This window comes from Diadema antillarum, unplaced genomic scaffold (assembly GCF_040938485.1).
Source record: "Diadema antillarum isolate AM-2024a unplaced genomic scaffold, OU_Dant_1.0 scf00000167, whole genome shotgun sequence".
Taxonomy (NCBI): domain Eukaryota; kingdom Metazoa; phylum Echinodermata; class Echinoidea; order Diadematoida; family Diadematidae; genus Diadema; species Diadema antillarum.
Window position 1 is genome coordinate 54,529 of NW_027271056.1, and position 27,134 is coordinate 81,662.

Here is a 27,134-nt window from a genome sequence, read left to right on the forward strand (position 1 = left end):
CAAATTTTTAGGGCCCAATGTTAAGTTATTATGGCGCGTTTCGATTATGGCTCATTACTTGTGATCCCTTTGTCTGTTTGTGACCAAACTTGGATGGTAAATGTCCCTTAGGGTGTTGAAGGTCACCACAAGGTCAAAGGTCATAAGCAGGTCAATTAACGTCTGGGAGTTACAAAAAATATTAATTCCTTGTACGCGAATGGGCGAGACACAATTTGGTGATTGCCTTGTGTACAGAATGCTGTCATTGCCACTGGCAGCCTTCTTGATGACAATATCAGTGTCATTTTCAGACAGACTTTGGGAGAGGAGTAATGTCTAAATATACAAATTCTCTGATATCACATATGATACATATTCCACATAGATAACATTTGAATTATCAAGTTCTTGAAACAAGCAACAACTTGCCTGTGCTCTTTTATGTACTGAGTTCCATCAAAGATAATTAGTGTACTAAGTACTCTTTATAGGGAAGGAAATAGTACTTGTCTTCTATTTATTTTATTTTGTGTCCTTTCCAGACACATATCATTATCTTAAGTGTTTTATTTTATGTGATTTGGTTATGAAACTAAAGTAAAATTTGTAAATATTATTTCTAGTATTTTTCTCAACTGCATTTGATCTTTACGTCATAGATTTACGGCATTTTTTTTTTTCATTATGCTCTTCACGATTAACTGTAACATTGAGCGTGGGAGAAACTGAATTTGATAGTTTGGGAAAACAAGCACCAAAAGTTGTGTCACTCTCCACATAAGTAGATGTTATGGAAACTTTACTTTTTTAGTCATGGTGGTTATTCTGATAAGTTGGAGTACTAAATAGACTCTCTATTTGCAGAGTTTGTATCGAAGCTTTGAAAAGTCTAATTGATTTTCGTGGACCATCGATAGATCATGAAGATTAACTGCTTGAATTTTTCCATGATATCTGTAAAAATTGTTGAAGATTATGTTTGACATTGTGTGAGATTTCAGCAATGTATGTCTTCACATTTTTGTAAGAAGTCTGAATTTAGTCTTCTGTTTAGAAAAAAAATGCATTTGTTCTTGTTCTCTCTTTTCTTTATTAGAAATATGAGAAAAAAAAGGCAATAAAACTGACAGAAACAGGGGCAAGAAAAGTCTTCAAAAAGTCCTTGAATTGCAGAACGAGTTGAAAGAGTATTGCAAGCTGGTACTTCCGTCTGATTAGATCCACAAAAACATTAATCTCAGCACAGTAAATAATGTAGAGCTGTAAAATGAGCATGCTATTCTTTCGTTTCCTTCTTACAGCGTTTCCTGCCGGCCTTAAAGGCGCTGGACTTGAGTCACAATAACATCAGGCACACACGAGACTACCTGGAGGTAAGGAAACTGAGCTGGTACAGGCATTTTGTCAATGCTGGCTGGGGACATGTGAACATTGGCACGGCCAAAGTCTGGCATTACCACTTCCTCTTTCGCTCCTGATTGCCTAAGTTCGTTCTTGCTTTAGGATGTCTGCTTAATTTAGTTTTTTTTTTAATGAATTTAGCTGGCATGACTGCATTTCAAATTAAAAAGGATTTACTTTCTACTACTTCCTGAATGATTCCTGAATGACATCACAAGGGTATTTCATTCATTTTTCAATATGTGTCTATATTTTACTTTTATTTTGCTTTCCATTGAATGGAAGATTTTTGTATTAGTCAAGGCTCAACATTAACTTTTTTTTATTGATCTCCCATCAAATTCATAAAATTGCATTTCATAGTGGCCTGAGAATGAAATTTGGATGCCCAAATTGTAAAGGAAAACATAAAAATTGAAATGATTAAGTAAAACATTACAATAATATGATAAATCATGAGAATCATGTGAAAATTGGCAGGCATGACAAAGTGTGTGAAATTGCACATAATGTGACTTTAGAAGTAAAAAAAAAAACCAAACATTAGAAAATGAAATAATTTAATAAAATATGTATATTGAGGATATCTTAACTATTGAAATTCAGTGCAGGCTCTAGTACAGGTCAGTGGGAGATGTGTGAGGTGATGGCAACATTCTCTCCTCCACTTTTAATCTGTGGTTGCAACTGATACCGCTAGTCTGTGAATATATGGGAAACTGACTGTTCACAAATACACAAGGCAAATATCACCAGGATCTGTTCCTCGACACTTTAGTCAACAAAAGTGTGGACACTCATAAGTATGAATAGAGATTTAAAGAATAGCTAGTGTCAGATTTTTTGACCTCCCACAAGTGTGTCAGTGTTTTTGTATGAAAGCTCATGCCTTTCCTTGGTGTGCCATTTAGAAATTTTGAGCTCTTTTGTGTTTGTCTGTTTGTTTTTTGACAGTTCAAACAGGTCAGAAGGTTGAAGGATATTATATCTTGAAATAGTCTCTTTACAGATGTTTTCCCATATCACTCAGATATATGCTCTGACTGCATCCTTCTGGAACTTCTGCTTAATTTGGATGAAATCAAAAGGTTCATCAGAACTTGCACCAAAATACTGTAAAATGAGGAATTTTCGCGTGCACTTTAATTTCGCGAATTTCGTGAGCGCCAAGATTCGCGAAATTAAAATGCATGCGAAAGTTCTTGTTTACACTATATTGATTGAACGCTAGTGGCACTTCGCGAAAATTTCATGACACGAAAAAGGCTGTCAGCTCCAATTCGCGAAAATTTCATGCCGCGAATATATCATGTTTTACAGTAACTACAGAGTCTGTAGGGTCACCGCATCTGTGATTTTCACTTCTACAGTCCTTTTGATTACCGGTGTTTGGTTTGCAAAAGGTATCCCAGTCAATTTGTAAGAACAATTTAAACTGGAAAAGGGTACAGACGGTTATACAGATTTATGTTGTTGATATTTTCAAATCATTTAAATCATTTTAAAATCATCTGTTGAAAAAAATACCCTGGTACAAAACTTGCTGTTACCATCTCTGTAATACACCTCGCCAAGCTCCCAGTCATGCAGAATATACCCTGCTTGCGTGCCACTAAAGGTGTATGTCATTTCTTCGGGTTTTATTTTTTAGAATTTTGAAAGAAGGGTGCTGTCCACGAATTTAATAATGTGAAAAATATTTACTCTAATCCTGGCATAAATACAATGTGCACACTTACATGTACTGATATGCGTAATTCAATATAGCAACAAGATGTTGGATAATACTGTACTCCGTGATCACTAAATCAACCACTCGCAAAATTGTCGTAAGTCTGGAATCATGAAAAAAAAAATCATACTCTCTGAATGTATATGGTGCATCCAGCATACATCTTAGTCTTTGCTTGGTTTATGAAGAGACAGTTGAATTTAAATGAATTGGGCCTTTTAGATTAGTATCGATACATTTCAGACTTTGCTCTGGTTGAAGCATTGGCAGAAAATTATATGCATTATGACAGTATGATTCTCAGTATTAGAGATGTGAATGATCGTATTGTTGTGCACCAGAGCATACCAGAGATCACGCAGCTGAACCTGAGCTTCAACCAGCTGACCCGCATCCCACCCATGGGGGACATGGTGCCCAATCGGCTCCATACACTCATCCTGCGAGGCAACAACATCGAGAGTCTGTCCGGCATCGAGTACCTGGAGGACCTCAGGACCCTGGACCTGGCCAAGAACGCCATCTTTGACACCTCCGAGCTCTTCTCCCTCGGCTACCTGCACAGCCTCAGAAATGTGAGCATCACTGTTTCCATCGCAGTAACCGTGGCAACTCTTGGGATGAGGATGGCAAGAGATGTCTTGCAAGTGTTTATGGGTGCTGTAGAAGGACATCAAAATGTTAATAATTACAAATTTACTTTTCAGTCATTCATAGATAAATAATTGACTTCTGGTGTTCAGTGTAAGTATTTTCAGTAGACACAGAGGGTCAGAAAATAATAATTCTCAAACTCTCTAGGCGTAGTCAGAGCATCAAGATGTTACATGGCACCCACATTAGTTGATGTGCAAAAGGGGGTGTAGTACAGTCATTTTGCAAAGGTGAGGAATTTCGTTATAATGTGGTATAGTGCAGATTGTGTGTACTCAAATTACCAGTTTGAGACTTGAATTGATAATGTGACCATGGGAGATGTTTACAGGGCATTTCCATCGTTGTTTTTCTCCACTCTCACAGATGTATTTCCATGGCAACCCGTTTACATTTGAAGGAAAGTGGAGGATTGTGGTGGCAGGATACCTGGCACCAGAGGCAGCTCAAGTTAGGGTGAGTTTGCTTTATTTCTTGCTTGATACTCAGTAGAATGCTGTATAGAATTGGTCTCTGTTAGGATGAAGGCTTACTTTGTGCCGCGGCAACAAATTTGCTCCGTTTTTGTTTGCAATCCTTGTATTTAATATCATTGCAATAGCTTTCCTCATCATGAAGAGGCAATTAACTAGCCCATTCCCCTCCCCCACCCCCCAACATTCTGGGGAGCATTCCACCCTTGCTGGCACTTTTGTGCATTCAAATGTAGTTTACCCTACTACAGCTGCTTAGTATTACTTGTTTTCATGCTTTGAGTGCAGATTGGCCCAGAAAACTCCATAGCATTGTACACATACACACTGTCCAAAGTTCCTGGCACAGAAAAGGTCAGTGTTGAGCTTCTTGCCATGTACTCATTTATACACCAGGGAATAATTTTCAAACTCAAATTTGATTAGCAATTTCAGCTGATGAAAAATATCTTCAATGATATCCTGTACACTTCTATGTAAGAAAACTGCTACACAAAAGTTAGTTTGTGTAGCAGTGGTGTAAAAATGCATAGCAAATTGCGATGCGATACCAGAAAAATTATTCCCTGTACACCTTGATGGTTTGGGAACATTGTGCTCAAGGATGCAAATGTCCTGGCAGGGCTTAAAACCCATGGTCTTCCCACTCAAGAGTGCAGTGTACATCTGCTAGGCTGGGGCATCCCCACCATTCCATAGCACCTCCATCCTATGACTAGTGATAGATCACTATTCCTGATCAAATGTTGTCAAATCAACAGAGGAGTGGCAAACAAACATGTTTAAGGCATAATTTACCATTTGCACATGAAACAAAAACCCAGCATTAGTGCTTTATAATAGTTCTAGAATGTGAGTTAGGGATAGAAACAACCACTGTAAAATTTAAGTCCTTGTAATCGTTAAGTATTGTTAAATACACAAAATGTGAACAGTACTTATAATAAAAATGTTTCCAGATTAAACCATCTACAGTTATGGTTTATTGAGAAAAATACTGATATCTCCTTATATTTTAGGCTTTATTGCAATAATTTTATATGGTAGGATGTTTTGTGATACAACAGACCTACACACATGCATCAAATATGTTATCTTGAAATTTGTTTAAATCACTGCTCCCAAAGGTAAACAGGACCTGTAAAGGTAGGATGTGACAAAAGACAGCAGTGTGAAAAGTGGATCATCCTTCCGACAGACTTCAGGATCAGTCTCGGAAGAAAAGAGATTTATAAACTTTTCTGAAAGACATACGGTAGAAGCAATGACAGGTGCATTTTGTGAAGGACTCGCAATAAATAAAGAGTAAAATAAAAAAGGGAGATGAAAGGGTTGTGCCAGAAGTGATGCCATCGTCACTATTGAAAAGAATGACACAGTGAACTATCATTGTGTGAATTCAGAGGGTGATAGCATGAATATTCTCTCAGTATTTTACATATCTTTTTTTTTTTTTTTTAGCAAGGTCAGGATCCAATTTCTAAATTGTAATGGCTGCCTTTGTTTGTTTGTTTGTTTTTACCAAAGAATGCAAGCATACAGAGAAAGAATGCCGTTTTTCTTTCACAAGTGGTAAACTTGAGGCTGAAGATGGTTGATTTTAGTATGTGTATGTGTGAATTTTGCAATTTTGTTCTTGTTTTACAGACATTCATTGATGAATTCCTTCTTAGCAAAGCAGAATTGCTGGTAAGATGATATTTTCTGTTCAGTTGTCAGACTTTTGAGGAATGTCCTTTCACTGTCTAGTCATAAAAACTACCTTCTGTGTGATGAAAATGTATGATGGAAGGTCCTGCTGTATTTTGTCATTTAGTTTTTATGTGTGCTCATGTTGTTAGCTAATTGTGTACAATTGTAGATTGCAAACAACAAAAATTGTATGTATACTTCATGTGTGTTGAGCAAAGCTCTGCTGGAAACTTAAGTCAGGTGTGAATCAGGAAAGTATACATGCATGTCACATTAGATATATGATAATTTGTTTGCAAAATGGGTTGATTTGTGGAATAACTTTCTGCAAATTCATTGAAGCATTTCAATTTACAGTCACACATTATTATTATTTTTTTCAAACAGCAGACATATCATCACCATACATAATTAATTTACTCCGATATTTAGCTCTGCAGTTCACCATTAATTGTTTATGTAGACCTAATTCATGCTTCTCACAAGATTGACTGCCTATCACTTTGACCATTGACCCTTGACCTTTCACACAGGTGGTGCCAAAGAAGAGCCTTGAGAGGCCAGTCTGTCCGGAGTACATCTCTGACAACTTCCTCGCCTCCTACCAGTCCCCGGAGCGCTCTTACGATAACCTGGAGGAGTCTTTGGACGTGGACCAGAGCGAGAAGAAGAGGAAAATGAGGGTCAAGCGGTCATCCCTCAAGGTCAGAAATGCATCCATCAGTGAGCAGTCAGACGAGCAGTCTTCCAGGGGGCGGTCAAGGACCTCCAGTGATGGTGGTAAGCTGCCGTGCTGCCATGTCTCTTGCATTCAGCTATGCAGGCCACATTCAAGAAAACTTGCGTGTTTATTGACCTCACCTACCTCCCACTGTTCATGTCAATACTTATGACATTCACCTGTATGTGTAATAATTTTTTGTTTTGTTTTGTAGTTTCAGTGTTTTAATTCAGGATATGGAGTAGTAAGTCACATTTTTCTGTCCATCCCCTGCATTAATGATGGTCACCGTGCAATATTCACAAATTCAAATGAGTTACCTCCTAGTTTGTCAAGGCTGATAACTCAATGACAGACACTGTCAATTAAGGTCATATTACAATTCTGGCTACAGATGCTACTTTAAGGCTAAATATTCAGGAAATGAGTTTGGAATAAACCACAGACATATTGAGAGTACCATTAAATGTGTCTTGGAGAGATTTTTTTCTTTTGATGTGACTTTGACCTTCTACAATTTTCCAGCTGCAAAGTCCGTGGCCATCTCCAAGTCCACACCTGGCACCGACGCTAAGAAGGAGTTTGAAGTGATGCGCAAGATGCATGGAAAAGATTGGCTTCTGGCCCTGCAGAACCCTTATGAAGATGTTTCCAAGCCAGCGCAGGCAGTGGTCAAGGATGCCAAAGAAACTGAACCCACGCCTGGACACCCTTCCCCTGGACAAGGAAGAGATTCCAAAGCAGTCGTGAAAGCTGATGTCCACGTCATTCCAGAAGTAGTGGAGTCAGATTCACTGGGCCCCATCCAAGAGACCGGAACGAGAGTAGATGCGGATTTAGAAGAAGGGGTTGCTGTGGCAACGGAGGACAATGCCGGAGAACTCTCGGCTGATGCCCAGTCATCAGAGCAGATTGATCTGCTGATGAGGCAAGACTCCGAGCTCCGAGTGAGAATAAGGGATGGAGATTTGAATGATGTAGAGCACCCAGGCAAGACATCTAGTGGTAAGAGATATCAAAATGCAAGTCTACACCATGTTTGTATTGTAGTTCTTCACAATTTTTTTTTCTCTCCACCAAATAGTAATGTTGGGTGCAACCACATGTGCAAATAAGAAAAGGTGAAGATGACATCACACAACATCCCTCCCATTGGTTTATTGGTTGGTTAGCAATTACAACCTCCCCCGGCCTGGAGTCATTGTTGCTAGGCTATTTCAAGGATAATTTCTTTCATGTAAAACATGGGACTTTGATTAAAGGAAACCAAAACCCAGTTATAAATGTAGATTGAGTGAGAGCAGCAATATTTTTTTATTGAACACATCTGTGAAAGTTTGAGGAAATGATACGTTCAAAAGTTACGAATCAAACGAAACAAAATTTTTGTCAAAGCCATCTTGAACATTGTGTAGAATTGCTATGCAACATGAAAAATTAATACAAGTAATTTTCATGAAATAGTATTACGTCTGCATTTTAAGTTATTCATGTTTTTGCAGGAACATAATAACTACTAACTCTGACGAGGCTATTGATATGGTTTGTTTCAAGGGTGGGGTGTGTCTCTCAGGTACACTGTCACTTGATACATAGCATCAAAGACAACGTCCAATCAATGAGGCCACGTTATGTGACTTCGCAACCAATGGCTGATGTTACAATGTGTCATATGGCCTTTGTCATTAAAAAAACCCCCCAAAAACAAACAAAACTGTTCCTCTCTATGCCACCTTGACAGATGAGCCAGATTTGTGTGGCCCATTCCTCGTCCGTCTGGTGGGTACGGATCCCCCGGTGGAGCTCTTTGTGACCGTCAAACCATCTGTTATCGAGGAGAAGAACATTTACGGCAAGGTGGTGCAGCGCTTGGATACCAGGAGTTTGAAAGGGTGAGAGCTGCGGCAGTCTTGGGTTCTGTATTTTACAGTCAAAGACCTTAATGATAACAGTAGCTTAGCAAGAGGGGAAAATGAAACATGAACAACATCACTGTATGTACAGAAATGTACAAATGTTGATAGTTGTGCAAAAGAAGCATAATTAACATCATTGTAAGAGCTTAAAATTAAAGAGATGTAGATGTTAGAATACTACTACAATTCTTTAAGTATATGGTGCTTGATGAGAACTTTATGACCCCCATTAGATTTACATGAAAAGAGGGAAGATAGGAGGAAAGATGCAAGAGAAGAATACACACTGTCAGACCTTTTTGGATCACATAACATTGAGTAGAGCATTATATGTGACCCTGCACCACAAAACAAACAAAAAGTCGCCAGACATGAATAGTTAAGAGCATATTCTGAAAGAGCAGACTTCAAACTTTAAAATGATGTATAACTCAAATCAAATGGACTCTTCTAACCTATCTAGATATTGAAAAGAAAGCACACACTCCGGAAAAGTGTGAACTGAGAAAAGAGGCACTGAAGCATAGGGTCTGTTCAAGTGTTTAATCTTCACCTAGCCGTGCTACCTGTGCATTGAATGGGACAAAAAAACAAGATGTAAACCACCGGTTTAACCACAAAGAAGGGATTATCAGATTAAGCTGAAATTGAGCATGTTCTGTTGACACATTCTGTCCATGATAAATGCCAACTTTCAAAGCGAAGAGTGTGTACAGGGTTTTTTAAGAAATGAAAGGGGAACTCTAAAGACACACCTAATCACACTATTCTAAAAAAAAGTGTTCAAGATAAACTACTAAAAAACACGCTTTCCTGTCCATTTTGGATACCAAATTTTTACATAATGTAGAAGAAGGCTTGCTCTTTCAGAATATATAAAAAAGTCAAGATTGATCAAATTGACCCTTTTCACCTATTTTCAGTCCTCACATAAAATCAGTGCGTGCGACTTTTTGTTCGTTTTGTGATGCACGGTCACATATTAGAAATCTCCTAGCCTGACTGATTGTGTCAGGTTGTGGATGATAACAGTGTGTATGTAAGTGTATCATGCAAGCCGTGATTTCATCTCCTCACAAATATCAGAATGAAGATGGGGCTGGAGAGCAAAGTGGATGAGGCCAGTGGAGGTACGGTGGAACTCCCAGTGGTCAACCTCTCCTTTGACTACATCAATAGAGACAGGAGGAAAAGAGAGTACATCATGGATGACCTGGACAGCTTCCAGGTAAGACCAGAGCTCACTGTCAAATTTTGCTTCCCCTTGAGGAGCGATTACACTCTAATAGAAGTGGCCGTAGTTTTTAATCCCTCCGTTTTGAAATGTGTGAATTTTAAGCAGTCAGAAATATGTACGATAGTATTCTGTAATTAGTTTGCCCCGCTATTGTATGATTGAAGAATTAAGATTTTCTTTTCAGAGTAGCACATTTCAATTAGTAGTGTAAGATGGCATTCAGGCGCCTCTTTTTAAAAGAGAGAGAAGAATGAAACAGCTTCTTCTGCTCCCAACAGTTTACTGCTTCCACCTTTTCCCCTTTATCCTTATGTTTCATTATCACTTTATGTCTCTACTCTCATACTTTGTCATTTTTTTTTCTTGTGCATTTCATTTTAATCTTAATTCTCTTCTTCTCTTGCCCTAATTTTTTTGTTGTTGAAAAGGTAATGCCTAGACAAGAAAGGTGCACATTTGATAAATCAGCCTTTAAATTAACGGAGATGTGTGTGACATATTTCTATGTCTGTATCTAGTTTACAAGTGAATTGAGTTCTGTATCACACAGTATCTACTATTGTGAGTGTGCATGTGTGTGTGAATGTATTTGTGTTTGTGTGCCAATAGACAGTGAACTGTAGTGTGCATTTTCTGTAAGTGAATGTTATTGAATAGATGATTTTCAAATGTAGAAAATGTTGCAGGAAAAAAAAAAATCTTGCAGATTATTGAAAACTGAAGCATCTGTATCATGAATTTCTCGTATGGAATACAAACATTCAATCCTAGACTCTGATACAAGTCCTGGAACCAGTTCTGGCCCAGAACGAAGCCAGCAGGGCCAAAGCAGAACTTGTGTTCATGGAATGCCTGAAGTGCCATCGGGAATTCCCCAAGACCCAGGCCAAGCTGAGAGTGGAGAAGAAACCCAGGAGGTCTGGTAACTGGCAGTCGGAGGAGGAGAGTGGCAGTGGTGAGTGCCAGTGACCAAGTAAACAGAATGGTCACTTTGACCATCAGACCAGAAGAATCACTGTCCATTTCCCTTTTGCACCAGACTGAAGTTGATTTTCTGTCTGTCCTTGAATTACACATGATTACATACAGGTGCAGAACTGTGAAGATTGTACGTAGATACATACTCAGACACGTAGTGAAATGTACAGTTGAATTTGATGATTACCCACTTGGCACCTCTGATTTTCACCGCATATATTATACTGGAACACTATGAGGTAGAAGTGGTTAACTTCATAAAAGTTGCACAAGATCAGGAAGAAATTACTAAAATAGCCATTAGAGAGAGAAACAGGAGCATTATTTTTCTAAGATATAATGCCAATCTAAGAATTGGGTGTGAAGCTAGTAGTCAAGTGGCTTTTGAAACTTCTGCTTCTTGAGCAAATGATTATACTGTAAAAGTAGAAGTGATTGTGTGCATTTTAATTCTGTGAGAGCCAAGATTTGTGAAATTAGAATGAATGCAGAAGTTCTTGTCAACCATACAGGTGTATATGCATTGAATGCCTGTGGCAATTTGTGAAAATTTAATGCTGCGAAAAAAGGCCATTGGCGACAATTCATGAAAATTTGATGCTACAAAGATTTCTTGTTTTACAGAATATAAACAGCAAAGGGATTAATTGAAAGTTTTTTTGTTTTGTTTTGGTATTTTTTACTCCACCTGAAGATACACTAATGAATAGTAGCATATCGTCACTGGGGTGACAAGACCTTGTATCTGCAATTTTGGTGAAAATGACTTTTTTGGATTAATAGTCAAATAATGGGTTAAGTGATGTCCTGTCCAAATCCTAACTGTCTTACTCAAAAAATGAAGCCACCACCACATGTCAAAGGAAAGGCTATCCCATTCGCCTCAGTGCTTTAGCCGCCATGTTTTTTTGGCTCTCCTGAACATTTGACATTTTGTAGATACGAGGTCTTGTCGCCCCAGCGACGATATGTACTATAAAGAGATACAGCACCAAACCAAAGAATTGTGGTTTGGAGGATGTGATGAGTTTCATCAGAGCTAAAATGTATGTGTATATATTTTTTAATGTTTTTCCCCAGAGTTTGAGTCTGTCAATGAAGTGGCAACCTGCCCCTTTTGTGGGAGCACACTGTTAGTGGAGCTTGACGACCCCAAAAGGTCAGAGGTCAACACCCCTATTGGCTCAGTGGCTTCAATTGACCTTTCCTCAAGGCCCATGGCAGCTTCTTCACCATGGAAATCAAGGTGTGCAACTTGTTCTATCCTTGCATGTATATTAACATTGAAAAATATGCATTTCGGTAAGCAGCATATGTTTAGTGTACCAATGGATAATTACATGTTTTACCATCAAATCTAACAAATGAATAAAATATTCACCTTATATTGAAAAAGGTCCTCCTGAATGGTATTGATAAAATCAAAGTGAAATGGGATTGAAAGATTTTTCAAAATAAGTCAAATGTATCAAAAATGGTGTAGCAATACCTTGCATTATGTATTACCTGCTGCATATTATTTTTGTATTTTTTCCTTTTTTTTTCATTTTGTGATTGAACTGTAAATACCTTTTCCTAACCAATAACACTGAAAAAAGAAGAAAAAAGAAGGGTATAGCATTTCACATGACATTCTGTAGAGTGTGCTGAGTATACCAAGCATCAGCTGTAAACCATTCAAACTAGAGTAAGTTTGAGTCATGCCAAGCAGCATTCCAATGACATTTCTTCATGCAAAGTCACAATCTTGCACGTGTCATGCATCACAGAGAGAAGGACGCCCTCATTGTTAGTCCATCCAACAAGCCGAGCCTCATCCAGGCCTTCACCGACGTGTTCTCCCTCGGATCCAGTGAACCCGCCCAATCTCGGGCAAAATCCTCCAAGTTGCTAGGCAACGGCGCCAGTGAGGCCTACCAGGACTCGCTGATGGCCTCGGAGAATGGAATCCACCACTCCAAGGAGCTGGCGCCCTCACCAGTCAAGGACTATGCGTCGTCGCCAGCCAAGGAAAGTTCGATGACCACCTCCTCCTCCTCATCTCAGCTCAGTGGGATGAGTTCTGACTTCAGGTTTGTTGTCCACCCCTCGCTGGATGACTCGCACCGTTTTCCATTTCTCTATACATCACTAAAGTGTACTTGATTGGCATGTCTTATTGTCAGTGATGAACTAGACATGTGTTTTTCGCTGTGTGCATAGTCTACAAACCTGTTAATGTTTAACCCGTTGAGGACGGACTGATTGCGCTACAACACGCATTTCCCATAGACCCCTGCCCGAGTATACTCCGGACTCGTCCTCAACGGGTTAATGGGTGCATAACAAGGAAATGCCTTTGATACAATAATGCCGCAATACTTGTTAATTATATAGCATTACATTTTAATATATAACATGATGCATGTTATTCTTTGTGTATGAAACATTGATTGCACATTTCACCAGATTGATAGCAGTTAACGGCATGAATATTTTGGTCAAATTAGAATTTTGTGTAGTTTTCATGGACCAAGTGTCTGAAGCAGTTTCAAAGTTCCCTTAATACAGGTGAGTGTTCATGTTAATAATAAACTTTAAACAGAGATATTGTCATAGTCGAGAGTTTTTCAATGCTAAGCCATCCCATGCGATGCTTCTCCGAACCAGATTGCCAGATCCCACAATCAAAATGGAACACTCACTGCATACTCCAGTCGACGAGCTGGCCAGCTACCCTCCAGAAAAGCTGAAAGAGCTCCTGACGACGAATACGTCCGGCTTCAAGCAAAGGTAGCGACCATCATGATTCTTAAGTTATGTATTATCTGTAACATGGGCTTCGTGTGTTTAAGCCAGTCAGCCAACTTCTGTCACTTGAATTATTCCTATGGAAATATGTAATTGCTGCACAGCATATGGAAATATGTAATTGCTGCACAGCATAAGTTAGCAAAATGAGCATCAATCTGCTGCCAGTTATCATCTTCATTTGATGTCGTCTTTTTTCTCTTTTTTTTAATTGTATTAATTTTAAAAATCAAAGATGCTCTAAAAACTGTAAAGCAATTTCTTTCCTCGGGATGTTCTGTGTGTGAAGATGTATCTATGGCCACGCAATGCAAGTTGTTTTATTGTTGATTCATAGTATTAGGGAAAAATTGGTAACCTGATCCAGGAGGAACAGTTTCATCCTCATTATTCAAAGTAAAACAATGATTTTACAAAAGACAGTGAATATAAACCAAGATGGCCCAAGTTTATATCACCTGCCCTGCACTAGGACCAGGTACAGGAAAATGTCAATGCCAGACCATTCTTTTGTCAGATAAGAATAACAATGGTCATGGTCTTTGCTTGAGACACTTTCAGCTGCCAGCTGATTGGCTGTTGACGGGGTTATTACCATCAATATCAATAGTTACCAGTTATATTTTGATTTAATTCCCCTCATCTGGGAAGCCTCCAGTCTACGATAGTTGGGATAAATGAAGGCTTCTTGGTACGGCATACATTTGACCCTAAATACAAAACTTGGTACAATAAATGTGTGGAATCTTGAATTACTGAAAGTAAGAATTCTCTTCATGCATCTGCCCATAAGGCAAGAGACATTTTTTTCCAGTTGTCATTCTGTCCCTCATCCCATCATCGCAGTGTAAGAAGAAAGGTTTCATGGATTTTCGGAGTACTTGGCACAGGTACATGTATGCTATATCTGATGTCAGTGCGCTGATGAGAATTTGGGCAAAATCCTTCAAGGTCAAAGGTCACTAAACACATCAGCTGTAACTGCATCTGGGAATGTTCAGTGGTAGTATAATTTCATTGGGAGGGTAGAAATAGAAAATGTATTGTATGAAATGATAATGATGAAAGCTTTAAGGTCAAAGTCAAACATCACCAAGATTTTACTAAAATGCCATTTTCTACCCATGAATTCCTCTGAGTATAAGTCCAATAGAATTTGCTATTTGGTGTAATGGATATAATTAGATTGGAAAAATATTTCCTGAAATAGTGGAGAGGGTAATAGGTCAGTCTTTCGTTGGTGGTCTTGAGCATTGAACTTCAAGAAAATATAAAAGAAGGGCTATGTTTTCTTCGCATATATAGTGATTGTGTGAGAATTGGAGGCTTCCCAGTCAACTGTGCATAACAGTTGATTTGCTGTAGTTAGACCAATCTGAAGTTTGTTTATTATGCAGTATTTTGTTTAATAGATTTGTACATATACGTAGTTTTTCTTTTCTTTCTTTCCTTTTTTTTTTTCATTATCTTGGAAGATATTCTAAGTAATGTGCTAGTTGGCTGGCTGGTGTATTACTTGTCATTTGCTTGTTAAACTATTTAACCATCTTTTTTTTATATCAGTTTCACATCAACTAATCAATTTATATCATGTTTGACATTGATTCAATACATTCATTATCAGAAGTTTAGAGCTGTATTTATTCAGATTACAAACTGCTACTCATTTCCAGTAACAACCATACCAGTGTAATCCTTATCAAAAACTAATCCTGTTTTTATTTTTGTGTCAAAGCTTCCTTTTTGTTGTGTTCTGTTTTGGATTGGTTGTCATTCTTTTCTGTTGGTTTTGAATCTGTCATGGTGTCACGTCGTGTGCACTCTTTTGCTTCGCTCTATTTGTTCATCTAACCCCACCAGGTCTAACCAAGAGTTGGCCAGCACTAATCCTACCAGGTTAGTCACGACTGATTTGTGTGTGTGTGTCTCGTCAGTTTGCATGAACCTACCATGGACAATCACAGTCACTCCTAATGGCCATATTCATACACATGCTTGGATTCTTGGTACATAGAATGCCCTTCTATGCAACTACTCGCATGCTGTGACTGGGAATTGCTTAACATTGACCCATCCTTGACCTCTGGGCTGATATGTAATGTTTAAATAAGTGTACATCTATTTGAACTTGTTTTGTTCTGTGTATCATGTACATGTACGTAAGGCCGAATATCTGCATGATATGTCCACTGCATGCACAATGGCCTTGTTTGTGTGTGTAACACCAGTTTACCCAGAGTAACATAATAATCTTGTATATACATCTTTCACAGCCCTTGTCCTGTGCATGTCTGTGAAATTCTTATATCTTCATCCTCTATGTTCCTGTCTCTGAGGATATGTGTCTGGTCCAGAGGAATTGGGTTAAGCCAAGTTATAGAATAATACCAATAACAGCAAAGAGATTTAAATTGTATTATACCATAATCAGTAGCTCACTGTTGACTGTTGCATCCAGCAGTGAGCTACGTTTTCAAGATCTCCAAGGCAATATGTTTGTGTAGGGTTTATGAAGTCTGGGATGCATGGCATCGTGGAAATTTGATCATCTGTTGGTATGAATCCATGAGTTAGCTTGTCTTACTGTCTTTGCCATAGGTACTCCCTCTGCCCAACCGATGCTGGCAGTGTGTCCAGTAGGGAAACCTCGGGACCACCAACCCCCATCCACTTTGTTGCTGCTAGTCCATTTGACTCTCCAGCAGCGGTCAGACGAGGAGACCCAAGGACTTTGACCCCTCAAAAGGGAAGTACACCGCACAGTGGGGATGAGGTTGGAGAATCGGTGTATGGAAATTCAAAGGATCAGAGCAAAGACCGAACTCCAACTGCTCCAAGTGCTGACGAACATGCGGGAAATCATCAACCAAATCACACGTATAGCGAGGATGACATTGTCGTCCTAGACAACTCAGAGGCAGTATCCCAACACAGCATGGACTTTGGGAATGCCTATCACTTACGGGGCACTCATTCAGAGAGGGATGCCGCACCGGATGCCGTCAGCTATGGACGACTGGACAGCAATGAGAGCGACATCGCTGTCATCAGTGAAGCTGAGCCTCAGAGCAGCGCCAGTGCGCAGACGCTCCCTAGGAATTCCAGCGCTGGAAATTTGAGTCTTACCTCGGACAACGTCTTTGAGGGAGGGCACCACGGTTCCTGGAATCAGCCCGGGATGGGAAGTCCCCTCATCCGCCGGCGGCAGGAGACGTCGGACAATAGCAAGGATTTCCTGGCCGTATACAATTCACAGTCTGGATCAGACACCCCTAATGACATCAATGGGAGGAACCACAGTGATGTAACCACCCCGGCTGAGCAACCATTCTCCCACTCACCGAACACAGCCTCCCAGCTGAGTGCCTCTGTGACAGAACTTTCTATGCTGGAGATGGCAGAACAGGACTGCTGTAATGTGCACCATCGCCTCAAGCTGTTCCTGTCCATGTCCGTCTTTGGTGATGATGAGGAGCTCACATGTATCCTTAGGGCAAGTCTCACTACTTGTGCTGTGTGGTTTTACTTTCATAAGCTGTGAAGTCTTTAGACTTGATCTATAAGCCAGGGCTGTCTATTGATAGATGTATGTTGCATGCAACAAATTAGGAAATCTGGAGTACTGAGGAAGAACATTGTATTTTAAAGTTAGAGTTGTTTCCTGGTTTTAATGCTGAATATGTGTTATGTATGAAAACTGGTATGTAATAATTTACAATGAAGATCAGTCATGCAATCTTATTATTGCCTGTAGATCACTTCTGTGATGTGACCAATACATATGAAGTGAATTTGTTGTTTGCTAGAAAATCAAAACATTTAGTTAATTCTCATAGAAAAACAATAGTTATGGATGATTTTACTCAGATTTTGACCAAACTTAGCACCAATCATTATTTGGGGAGGGAATCATAGTTTTAATATTATTATATTAATCATAGTTTTGTTTGGTGCACTGGGGGGTGGGGGGGGGGAGGACTATATGGCAGGGCCCAAAATACCCAAAATTAAGAGGATGTTGCCGAAGAAACCTGCAGTAATCCTGGATTATCAAGATATTTGTAATAGTTTGTATCAGGTGGAGTGCCATAAAGGGCAAAGTGCACTGCTCAGGTGAGCGCTAGACCTTTATTTCTGTTGTTGGTGCTTGTTCAGCCTTCATTAGGCTTGTCATTTGAAATAAAAAATGCATTTTAAACAGGTAACAGATGAGGTTTTCACTGATACTTTCATCTCTTTACTTTCTTGTTTGTTTTGTTTGTGTTTTCTTCCTCCAGGGTAACATCTGGCTGATCAACAAGAAGACAAACTATGATGGGCTGGTGGTACTGTCAACGGAGAATTTGTATTTCCTGAAAATTGTCAAGGAAGAAAGGTTTGTGAAGTTATATTATTCTGGTACGCATTACACTCATCATTTGTATTATGAGCAGTCTCACTGATTTCTGAGATGTCAAGTGATAAGATGAAATTGGGCCTGTTTCCAACTTTCCAAGTGAAGTTATTATGTAGGACCCATGTGTGATGAATTGGACACTTTATACCCGTGATGTAATAATGCACATTTCTGCCTGTGAGAGGCACACGCCATCCTTGTAATGCACTTTTAAAAGACTTTTGTAATTTCCCATCAGTGAGAGTAGCGATGCCTTATGCTGACTGGAGTGAAGTAAACTCAAAACCAGGAGTGGCCTTACATTATATGTGTAAGGATCTATGCAAGTATATCCCCACATAAAGTTTAATAATAGTTTAAAGGCAGTCATATAGATTTTTCCCCATCAAGCCCAGTGATCTACTCATTGTAATTAGTGCTGGATCTACTGTAAAAGTGGATAGTTTCCATGAGTAATTTTTTTTTGCATGCAGCTGGGTAAGATGAATGTGGCATGTTTTTTATTCTGCAGAATCAGGTCATTATGTACTGGAACATATGGCATGCGATGATATTTGTATGCTTTTATTTTTGTGCCATCTTCTGGTTATGCGAAATGGGTGAAAATTTCTACTTTTACAGTTTCATGAATTGACTTCTGCCAAGACTTCTTCCATATATCTGTCTTGTGCATCTTGTGCATCATGACATCAACTGGGTCATAAAGCTTGCAGTGCTTCAAATTTTTGTGCCAAACACACAGCTGGTCTTTAACTGATGGACCTTGCTAGCCCAGACTAGATCTAAATGGAGTCTGTGAAAACACACACACACACACAAAAGAAATTCTGAACATGTGTGTGACATAAAGCAATTAATCAACTTCTAATTTTGGATGATGAGACAAACTATCAAAGTCTTCACAATGTTTGGATATGGTTGCTCCAAAGATGGCTGCATCCAGATGATTGTGAGATCGATAGTTGGTCTCATCATCCTTCATTCATCAAGTCCTAGAGATATTTGTTGCAAGGATTATCGTCTTGGCGGCATTAAATTGGCGCCTCTGAATTTCACTGCATTGCTTTTAATATAGAACGATTAGGTGGAACTGGTAGGAGTCATAAAATCTTGTACACAGTGAGATAGAATAAAAAAAGAATGCCAATTTGAGAGAGAAACAAGAACTTAAATTTTCAACAATGTGTTGCTAATTTGATATTCTGATAACAATTTAGCAATCAATAGTCTTAGAAATTTGCAAATGAATCAAGCAATTATATGCAACCAACAGAGGTCTCAAATTAGAGAGAATTTTTGACTCAACAGTGAAAAGCATAACTTACAATAAGATGATACCACATGAGACCACAGAAATGTCTTTTTCGGGACTTGACAGGTTTCAGTGGAGTTGATTTAAAATCTGTTTTAGAGTTAGTTGTGGACTCCAGGTGACTGATTGATGCTGTCATATATCAGATTCCATGATACTCTTGATCTCTGTACTAGGAATGAGCTGTTGCAGAGTCTTCAGGGATGTAGAGTGTAAGTGATTGAGACGGCTCAGTTCATTTCCCTGCCAACCACAAGCAGTTTCTTTTGTTTGGCAACCAGCCACAGCATGTGCATGCTCACATATTTCAGAAGAGACTCAGAATATGTTGGCACATCATCGACATAACTTTGTTCACGCATCAGTACAGAAGGTTTTCAGTATGCATGCACATTGACATCGGCAAATCATTTTGTTTCTTTTAATTTCAGTCATACATATGCAAACCTATTGAATATTTGAGTGTAAATGACACTGCTCTTTGTTACACTTTTTTAAAAACAAAATTAAGTGGCATATTAATGGAATCTGTCATTCTTGGTTTGTTCGTAGCTCTTTGTTTGATCTTTAGTTTATGTGGTATAAGCAAAAAGTCTCATCTACATTTGTTTTGGAATGTCGGACACTTTCTTAGTGAAATGTCACCTGTAAGTTATCTCTTTGGTTTATTTGGCATGAGAATAAGTTCACATCATTATACATTATTTATTTGGTGTGTGAAAATCATTCATGACCATATATCATGAGTGCTTTACAGTTAACAGAATTTACCAGGAGAGATGCACATATTATATCTTTATATAAAACACCGAAGTACATACCTTAGATCAGAAAAAACAGTTCATTTTGTGTAAACAGATTGTATGATAATCCTATTTGTGTGTGTGTGTGTGTGTGTGTTGTACTGCTCATAAGAGTATTTAAGCAGGAGTAGAAGTAAATTAGCTTTGTTCTTCTTTGCTTGATGACAGCTAAATTTGATTTGCAAGTACTCTTTATTTTCATCCCATTGGGCAAGAATTGTAAGTGTCATTTGACATGAAGTAAAGAGCCAGGCAATCATTACAGCTGTTAACATGCTAGATTAGAAATTAGATTTCCAGGAGAATACTAACTCTAAGACAAGCTTACATTGTACACAATGTGTTTGAGTTTGTGCACCTTCTTATGAAATGCTTTGTGTAAACCATTCTACTTGGAAAACATCATTTAAGTAATGTTATGATGGAAGCATAGCAGCACTAGATTGCAATTTTCTCACTTTTTTTTACACCTGCTGCAATAACATTGATATATGGGCTAGAGCAAACAGTGTTTTCTTGTGCAAATACCAGTTGTACCTCTGAAAAGTCTCTCGTTGTAATCAAATGGATGCCTCTTGGTTCTCCATCTTAAGTCTGCTGTTAATCTCCTTCCACCTCTGTGGTGAAGTAAGTTCTTCCGTCAGTGATGAAATGAGGCAATAGGGAGCTTTAGATTTTGACGCGCGGACGTTTGAGCCGACGCTTGCGCTGGACGTTCTCCTCTCCCTGCGTCGTGTGGAAAAGTAGCTTTAGATTACGCTGGGACGCAACGTATAAAAAATAAAATCGCGCCCCCATATGATCAGTGCATGAAGAAGCTCTCTACGTCGCAAACTGTGCGGACGTGAAAATAGCCCAGTACGCGTAGTAAACAACTCAGGCGACGCAAGCTAAAAATAGATTGACTTTACGCGCGCTACTGCGCAAGCTCAGATCATGTTTTTTTCCTTTGAACGTCCGCGCGTCTAAAATCTAAAGCTCCCTAATATCTCCTAAAGACACTGTTGCCCAGCAAACATTGCAGATACGCATCTTGCTCTACAAAACTGATAACCTATTTTCAAGGGCACATTCACACTGTGGCAAAGATCTGCTAGTTTCTTTTCTTTTCTTTTCTTTTTTTTTTCCCTGTAGGGTACCTTCATGAATTTGATGTGCCAAGCTGTATATGCTATCTTAACTCTGTCAATTCCACCAGGAATCTGTGTTTGTGCAGTGTCAATGGCTGTTTTGGGGGGTGTTCTAGAAAGGGGTTAAGAAAATTAACATTTGATGATGTGGATTGTTGAAAATTGTTTTGCTTTTTTAGGTGCTTCTTGTTTTGTTTAACATATCTTGACAGGTTTTATTTGATGTTGTTTTCAAGTAATTGCTGACAAAACTTGAATTTATGAATTGATTATTGAATATATATGATATATATTCAATGATCAATTCAATTATGTATGTATAACAAGTCTACCTGGTGTTTATTTCAGTCATTGCAAGAAGATACAGAGACAATAGTTAGGCTTTGATGTAAGTCGTATAGAACCTCTTCAAACATTGTATTGATATTCATAGATTACAATAGTACAATCCACACACAATACAAATGTGACCATAAAGTTACAAGCAAATTGGTTTTCGTTGATAATTGAATGAAAGAATGAAATGAATAAAAAACTTGTAAGAAGTGACTGTTTCTTTGTTGCTTTCAGTGAGACTCCATCTGATTGGCTGGCGAAGCGGTCCCAGCACCCAGTTAGAGACCTTGCTAGGATACACCTAGGTCTCGGCAGTCAGAGCCTCCAATTTGAGTTCTCATCGGAGGGTGCCCTCTACACCATTGTGACAGGACACAAGAAAAGGACGAGGCAGTTTACCAACACTGCAGCCAGTGAGTGCAACAATCAAAATTCATAAAGATCTACACAATGTCAAGTAGAAGTTGTGCTTTTCTTTGTAATTATTAAAGTGTATATATCACTCTGAGATCATCAGAAATTTCATTTTCAACTGTTTAACAATATTAGAAAACATGAAGGTATGAAATTATATCTGTGCCAAAATATTAAACAACTGCAGAAGATCAAAATGGGTGGACATTGCAGGGCAATATTGAAGATAGGTATTGGTTGTTTACGCATTTGGGTAAATTTGTGTGATTGCTTGGTACATCTCCTTATCGCTCTCTGTTTATGTATTATCTACCAGTATGAATGTCTTGCATACCTCAAAGGCTAACATACAAATATATATATATATATATATATATATATATATATTCCTTCTCTATCTCTCCCTTTTTGTCTTCCTGTGTCTTTCTGTGTGTCTGTACTCCTCTCTCTCTCTTTCTCAAAGATTCTCTTAGCGCCGGAACGTGGAGAAAAAAGTTCAAGGGCATCGTTTGGGAGAACCCACAGACGTTGCTGAACCTCACCAGTGAGGTCTTCGTCCCCCAGGCCACTGGGGACACCAGCTATGAGGTGGACCCCCAGATCTCTGTGTATATCATTGCCCAGCTGAAAATAGCGAGCACAAGCAAGCAAGGTTATTGAATTGGGTGATTTTGAAGGACGTACAACCAAACAAGCAAACTAACAGACATAAAATCTCCTTTTTTAAGCCTTTCACAGAAGTTTGAATACCGTGACGTAAGTTTTAAGAGTTCAAACAAAAACACTACAATCTCATGCGCGAACGTCCCACTGGTAGTAAAGTGTTAAAAGGTGCTAAATGTGTAAGAGAATGAATGTCTGATATACAGTTGAACCTCTCGTATCCGGATAAGTCGGACCGGGGCTCATCCGGATAAGGGATTTGGCCGGATATGGGAGACTCAATGCTTTATACATGTACATATACATACACATGTACTGATGTAGCCCATTGTAGTACCACATGTAGTAATGTGTATACTGCAACCTTTTCATTGTTACATTTGGGGATGTTTGGGGATGTTAAAATGTCTGAAGGTAAGCAATTTGGAAGGAAATTTGATGTAATGTATGTTAATCATGTTGGAAGTAATATGTAATTCATGTGTGTTTGTGTAGGAGTTCTCAAGGAGTTGGGAATCCCCCTTTCCTCCCGTAATTATTTAAAAAAAATCACGGCGAGATTGCGTCCGTATAATAGAGAGATCCGGATAAAGGGAGGCCGGATAAGAGAGGTTGAACTGTATTCATGTATAATTTCATATACAGTGCATGCAATATTTGTGGTGGCTAAATGCGGAGGAGGTTGCTTTGCTGCATGTAGTACAAGTTGTCTAATGTGAACTAGTCTAGCGTCTTTACATGATGTGACAATCAGGGGTACTTTCCAGTATGAAGTTTCATAAAGGTTCGATTTATCTTGAGGCTTTGGCGAGTTTGCCCCACCCCCTTTTCCCACAGATTCTTTACAAGAATACCAGATAATCTGTATACATATTTATACTCAAAGCACAAAGAGTACAATACTGTCTAACTTTGAAGGTATCTTGTGCCACAGTGATATGCATTCAATATATTGTAAAGTTTTTTATGCCTTTTTTTAATGAATTTTACACAGGAGTAATTTGGCTTGTATCTTGTCATATCTGATGTAGGCACAGCAGTAAAAGTCAAAGAAGTAGCTGTCCTGGTGACTGCTACGGATGTGTATCTGATGGAAGAAAATCACTGTTATCCCATGACCCTCAAGAATAAGAAAGGGGTCAAAGGTCAACAGTTTACCCCGTGTGGTCATCGCAAGATCTGCGATATATCAGGGCTGGTGAGTGCGTATATTTCTTGTTTGTGTATTATTCACCTCAACAGAGGAAAACTCATTCAGCACAAGTTGTTCTTCATGATCGGGAGCTGATGAAGAAACATTGTTCATTTGTAGAGATACCATTTCTTGTGTTCCATTTAACCCTAACTAGGCCGGGGGGGGGGGTCTCCGAGGCCCCCCCCTCAACGTTCCGCGCGATGTATCGCTATCGCAAAAAGCTATTGCCGCGATGTTTTATGACTTTTTTCTTTCGAGTCTCCCGCATCTTTTTACACCAAATTTGCGACGCCCGGGCGCGCGGTTCCGAAGTTACGCATAAATATGTACATGCATGTCAGACCAAAAATTGCTCAAAAACGTGAATTCGTGTACAATTTCAATGCAAATTGTGCTTGCAGGCAAATTTCATAAAAGCATGATTATTTTGGTGTTTTATTGATTAAAATCAATGAATAACATATTTTCTTGTTCGGAGCGATGTCGCGAACAAATTTCATTGAAAAAACAATGAAAAAGATAAAGTCGAAAAAACAAAGAAATACATAAGAAATTCAAAAAAACAATTAAATACTTCAGAATTTTTTCTGATATCACAATTTTTTTTATTACATTTGCTAAGGACACTAAAAAGAATATTTACACAAAAAATGTGCCTGTTTTGAGCTTTATTTTGTGATTTATACCAAATAGTCTGATTTCATGCATCATTATGCATAAATTAGCATAATTTATCATAAATGATAATTTTTTTAAAAATTAATTTCATGGTATTTTAGATTACATCATAGGCAATGTGTGTGCCAATTTTCGTCGCGATCGCGCGGTTGACGGCCGAGATCTGGAGGGGGGGGCCTCCCCCCCGGCTCTATCAACTACCTAAATAGCCCGGCCTAGTTGGGGTTAAAACATGACTGCATGTTAATGAACTTTTCCAATTAACTCTTTGGTCTTGTCAGGAACGCTATGAGGACTCTAACACCGATGTGACAATCTCATTCTTCAGTGAGGTGAGATATACCTTCTATGGATGGTGCCTGCCTCTATTGTAGTCACAAAGTCTTATATTATTAGGATGCACATTCCTCTTTCGCAGAATATCAACTGTTACAGAAGAAAGTGAAGCACCCAAATAAATGAATGCATGTCGAATAAGCATATCACATATCATGATTTCAAACCATATTTCACATATGCTTCAAAAAAAATGAATTCTTAGTGATAGAAAATTAAGTGTTAAATGCTAGTGGCCATTCCCAGATGTTAGTTTTTCCCTGGCTTTGGCCCAGAGATGCCATGGAATTATGATCATTTATCAGAGATTTAGGGCATAGTGCATATGGTTTCTTTGAGTGATATGCCAAAACAAAGAACACAAGCTAATGGGCTACTCTCGTGTGGAGTACCTTGTATGTACAAAGATGATGAAGATAAAAGATATGATGAAAGATGATGAAGTTGAAGTACTTTACTCTGGGCATGCCCAACTGACTAGCCCTTGCCATATACAAGGTATATGTACAGTTTGTACACTGCTAAATCTATTCAATTTGCGTCCCTCTAGAGGCAGACAGTGTCTGAATCACCTACACATCCGGATGTCAGTCAGTCTGTGCTCTCCAACAATTTGTGTGTTTGTTTTTTTGTTTTTTTTTGTTTTTTTGTTTTTGTTAGATATAGTGTTTTTTATTTTGTTAAGATGTTTTGTTTTTGTCTTGTCAGAATTTTGTTTTTGTTTAATCATGACTGTTGTCTACCTTGATGCTCGTCTGTGTAGGACACTGGTGAGGAGTCTCAGTGGGATGTGTGCACCTTCTCCCCGGAGTCTTTGGATCAACTTCTAGCAGTCATCAAGGAGCCCTGGAAGGAGATGTTTGGAGTCAACATTCAAGAAACGGTTCACCCTTCGCTCTTAGTCCAGGTTAGATTTTATTTATCATGATCCATTCATTTGATAATTGATCTTTTGCTAACCAATGCCATTCAAGGAGCTGAGACTTTCATCTTTAGGGAATATGATGTTATTGAGGTTTGACTTGCTTGGCATAGCTTTAACTATGCCTACATAAAGAAGTCATTTAATCAACTTTTATGTTCTGTAGAAGTGAATGTATTTTGTTCCACAGGGCCTTGTGAACAGAAATCTTACATACTAATACTGGAAGGTGCATTTTAGTCATGAGAATGATAGTACCAAACAATTCCTTGAGATTTTAGGTTTTCAATTCATCCAATATCAAGCTCATTGTGACTCAATTTGGGTATGTTTGTACCACTATGGGCCAAGATATTACTGTGACATCCTAGTGACTGTAATTTTTGTTTTCTTGTTTCACTGAATATGTTGTAAAGAAAAGAGTGAGCTGACACTTCTGTTTTATCCCATGTGAAGATAGTATGCTCACATGAATCATGTACAGAGATTATTGTATTATTGCATTATTTTGCATGTTTTCTGAATTTTGATCAAAATAAGCTTAGGTACATGTAAAGTAGCCATATCATTGACCTTGCCGATGACCGCATTGATATGGTTAAATGATTTTTTAATAAAAAGCTTAAGCGAGATGTGGCAATTATTTTCTGTTTTTTGCATCCCCAATACAGGAGATGGCATGACCTGTAAGTAATCTATGGGCGTGACAAAACCTGTGAGATGAAGAGTTGCCGTGGCAACCAGTGATGCCCACCAAGAAGAGTGGGAGTTCTCATCTCATCGAAGACTGCAAGCTTGGTTTCACTGCATCTTGAGGGAAGCTTTACCAAGGTCCCTTGCATCTGTGAAATCACAGGGACTGGCATTCTTGGTTACTATTTGAAATGCCACCAGAGTGATGCGTCCTGTACTGGCAGACAGGTATTGCTTCTACACGACTTTTCAACGTGCCGACGAGTGTCACCATTGAATACGTGGATGCGGGTGCCCTTGATTGATTGATGGCTACAATACTGTCATCAACATCAACTATCACTCTCACTAATCTCTGTGATCAATGAAATCAAACTAATATCAAGCACCAGATGACTGTGACTAATCCTTTGGTCCAGAATCCAGGAATTTTGTAAGAGATTAGGTGATGAACTGTTCTTGCTGAAAAATAACTGAAAGTGTGACTCAATAACTCAACTCCATGTTCAGTTTTATTGACAATCGATTCCCCTTGAAAAAAAAAAGAAGAAGAAAAAGATGACCTGGCACTCTTGATATTGACAGTGAAATTGAGTTTCTAAGCAAACATAAAAGTTGAATTTGTGTTTTTTTTTAGCAAATATCAATAAGCTGTACATGTGTCTCTCCATCGTGTGACA

The 27,134-nt window shown here is 38.7% G+C and overlaps 1 protein-coding gene across 1 annotated transcript in view; it reads left to right on the forward strand.

The window, feature by feature from the left end:
* LOC139722558 (uncharacterized) overlaps window positions 1-26,494 on the forward strand; it is a 46,867-nt gene extending 20,373 nt beyond the window's left edge. Inside the window, exons 6-26 of the mRNA XM_071633848.1 lie at window positions 1,284-1,355; window positions 3,457-3,690; window positions 4,136-4,225; window positions 5,890-5,931; window positions 6,468-6,714; window positions 7,181-7,660; window positions 8,397-8,547; window positions 9,658-9,799; window positions 10,580-10,763; window positions 11,867-12,032; window positions 12,556-12,858; window positions 13,436-13,558; window positions 15,437-15,472; window positions 16,175-17,069; window positions 17,854-17,951; window positions 21,788-21,966; window positions 22,431-22,619; window positions 23,662-23,828; window positions 24,785-24,835; window positions 25,603-25,746; window positions 26,433-26,494. Of these exons, the coding sequence (XP_071489949.1) occupies window positions 1,284-1,355; window positions 3,457-3,690; window positions 4,136-4,225; window positions 5,890-5,931; window positions 6,468-6,714; window positions 7,181-7,660; window positions 8,397-8,547; window positions 9,658-9,799; window positions 10,580-10,763; window positions 11,867-12,032; window positions 12,556-12,858; window positions 13,436-13,558; window positions 15,437-15,472; window positions 16,175-17,069; window positions 17,854-17,951; window positions 21,788-21,966; window positions 22,431-22,619; window positions 23,662-23,828; window positions 24,785-24,835; window positions 25,603-25,746; window positions 26,433-26,444 (4,005 nt within the window). The 3' untranslated portion in view covers window positions 26,445-26,494. The remainder of the gene's footprint in view (window positions 1-1,283; window positions 1,356-3,456; window positions 3,691-4,135; window positions 4,226-5,889; window positions 5,932-6,467; window positions 6,715-7,180; window positions 7,661-8,396; window positions 8,548-9,657; window positions 9,800-10,579; window positions 10,764-11,866; window positions 12,033-12,555; window positions 12,859-13,435; window positions 13,559-15,436; window positions 15,473-16,174; window positions 17,070-17,853; window positions 17,952-21,787; window positions 21,967-22,430; window positions 22,620-23,661; window positions 23,829-24,784; window positions 24,836-25,602; window positions 25,747-26,432) is intronic.
* Window positions 26,495-27,134: the final 640 nt, after the last annotated feature.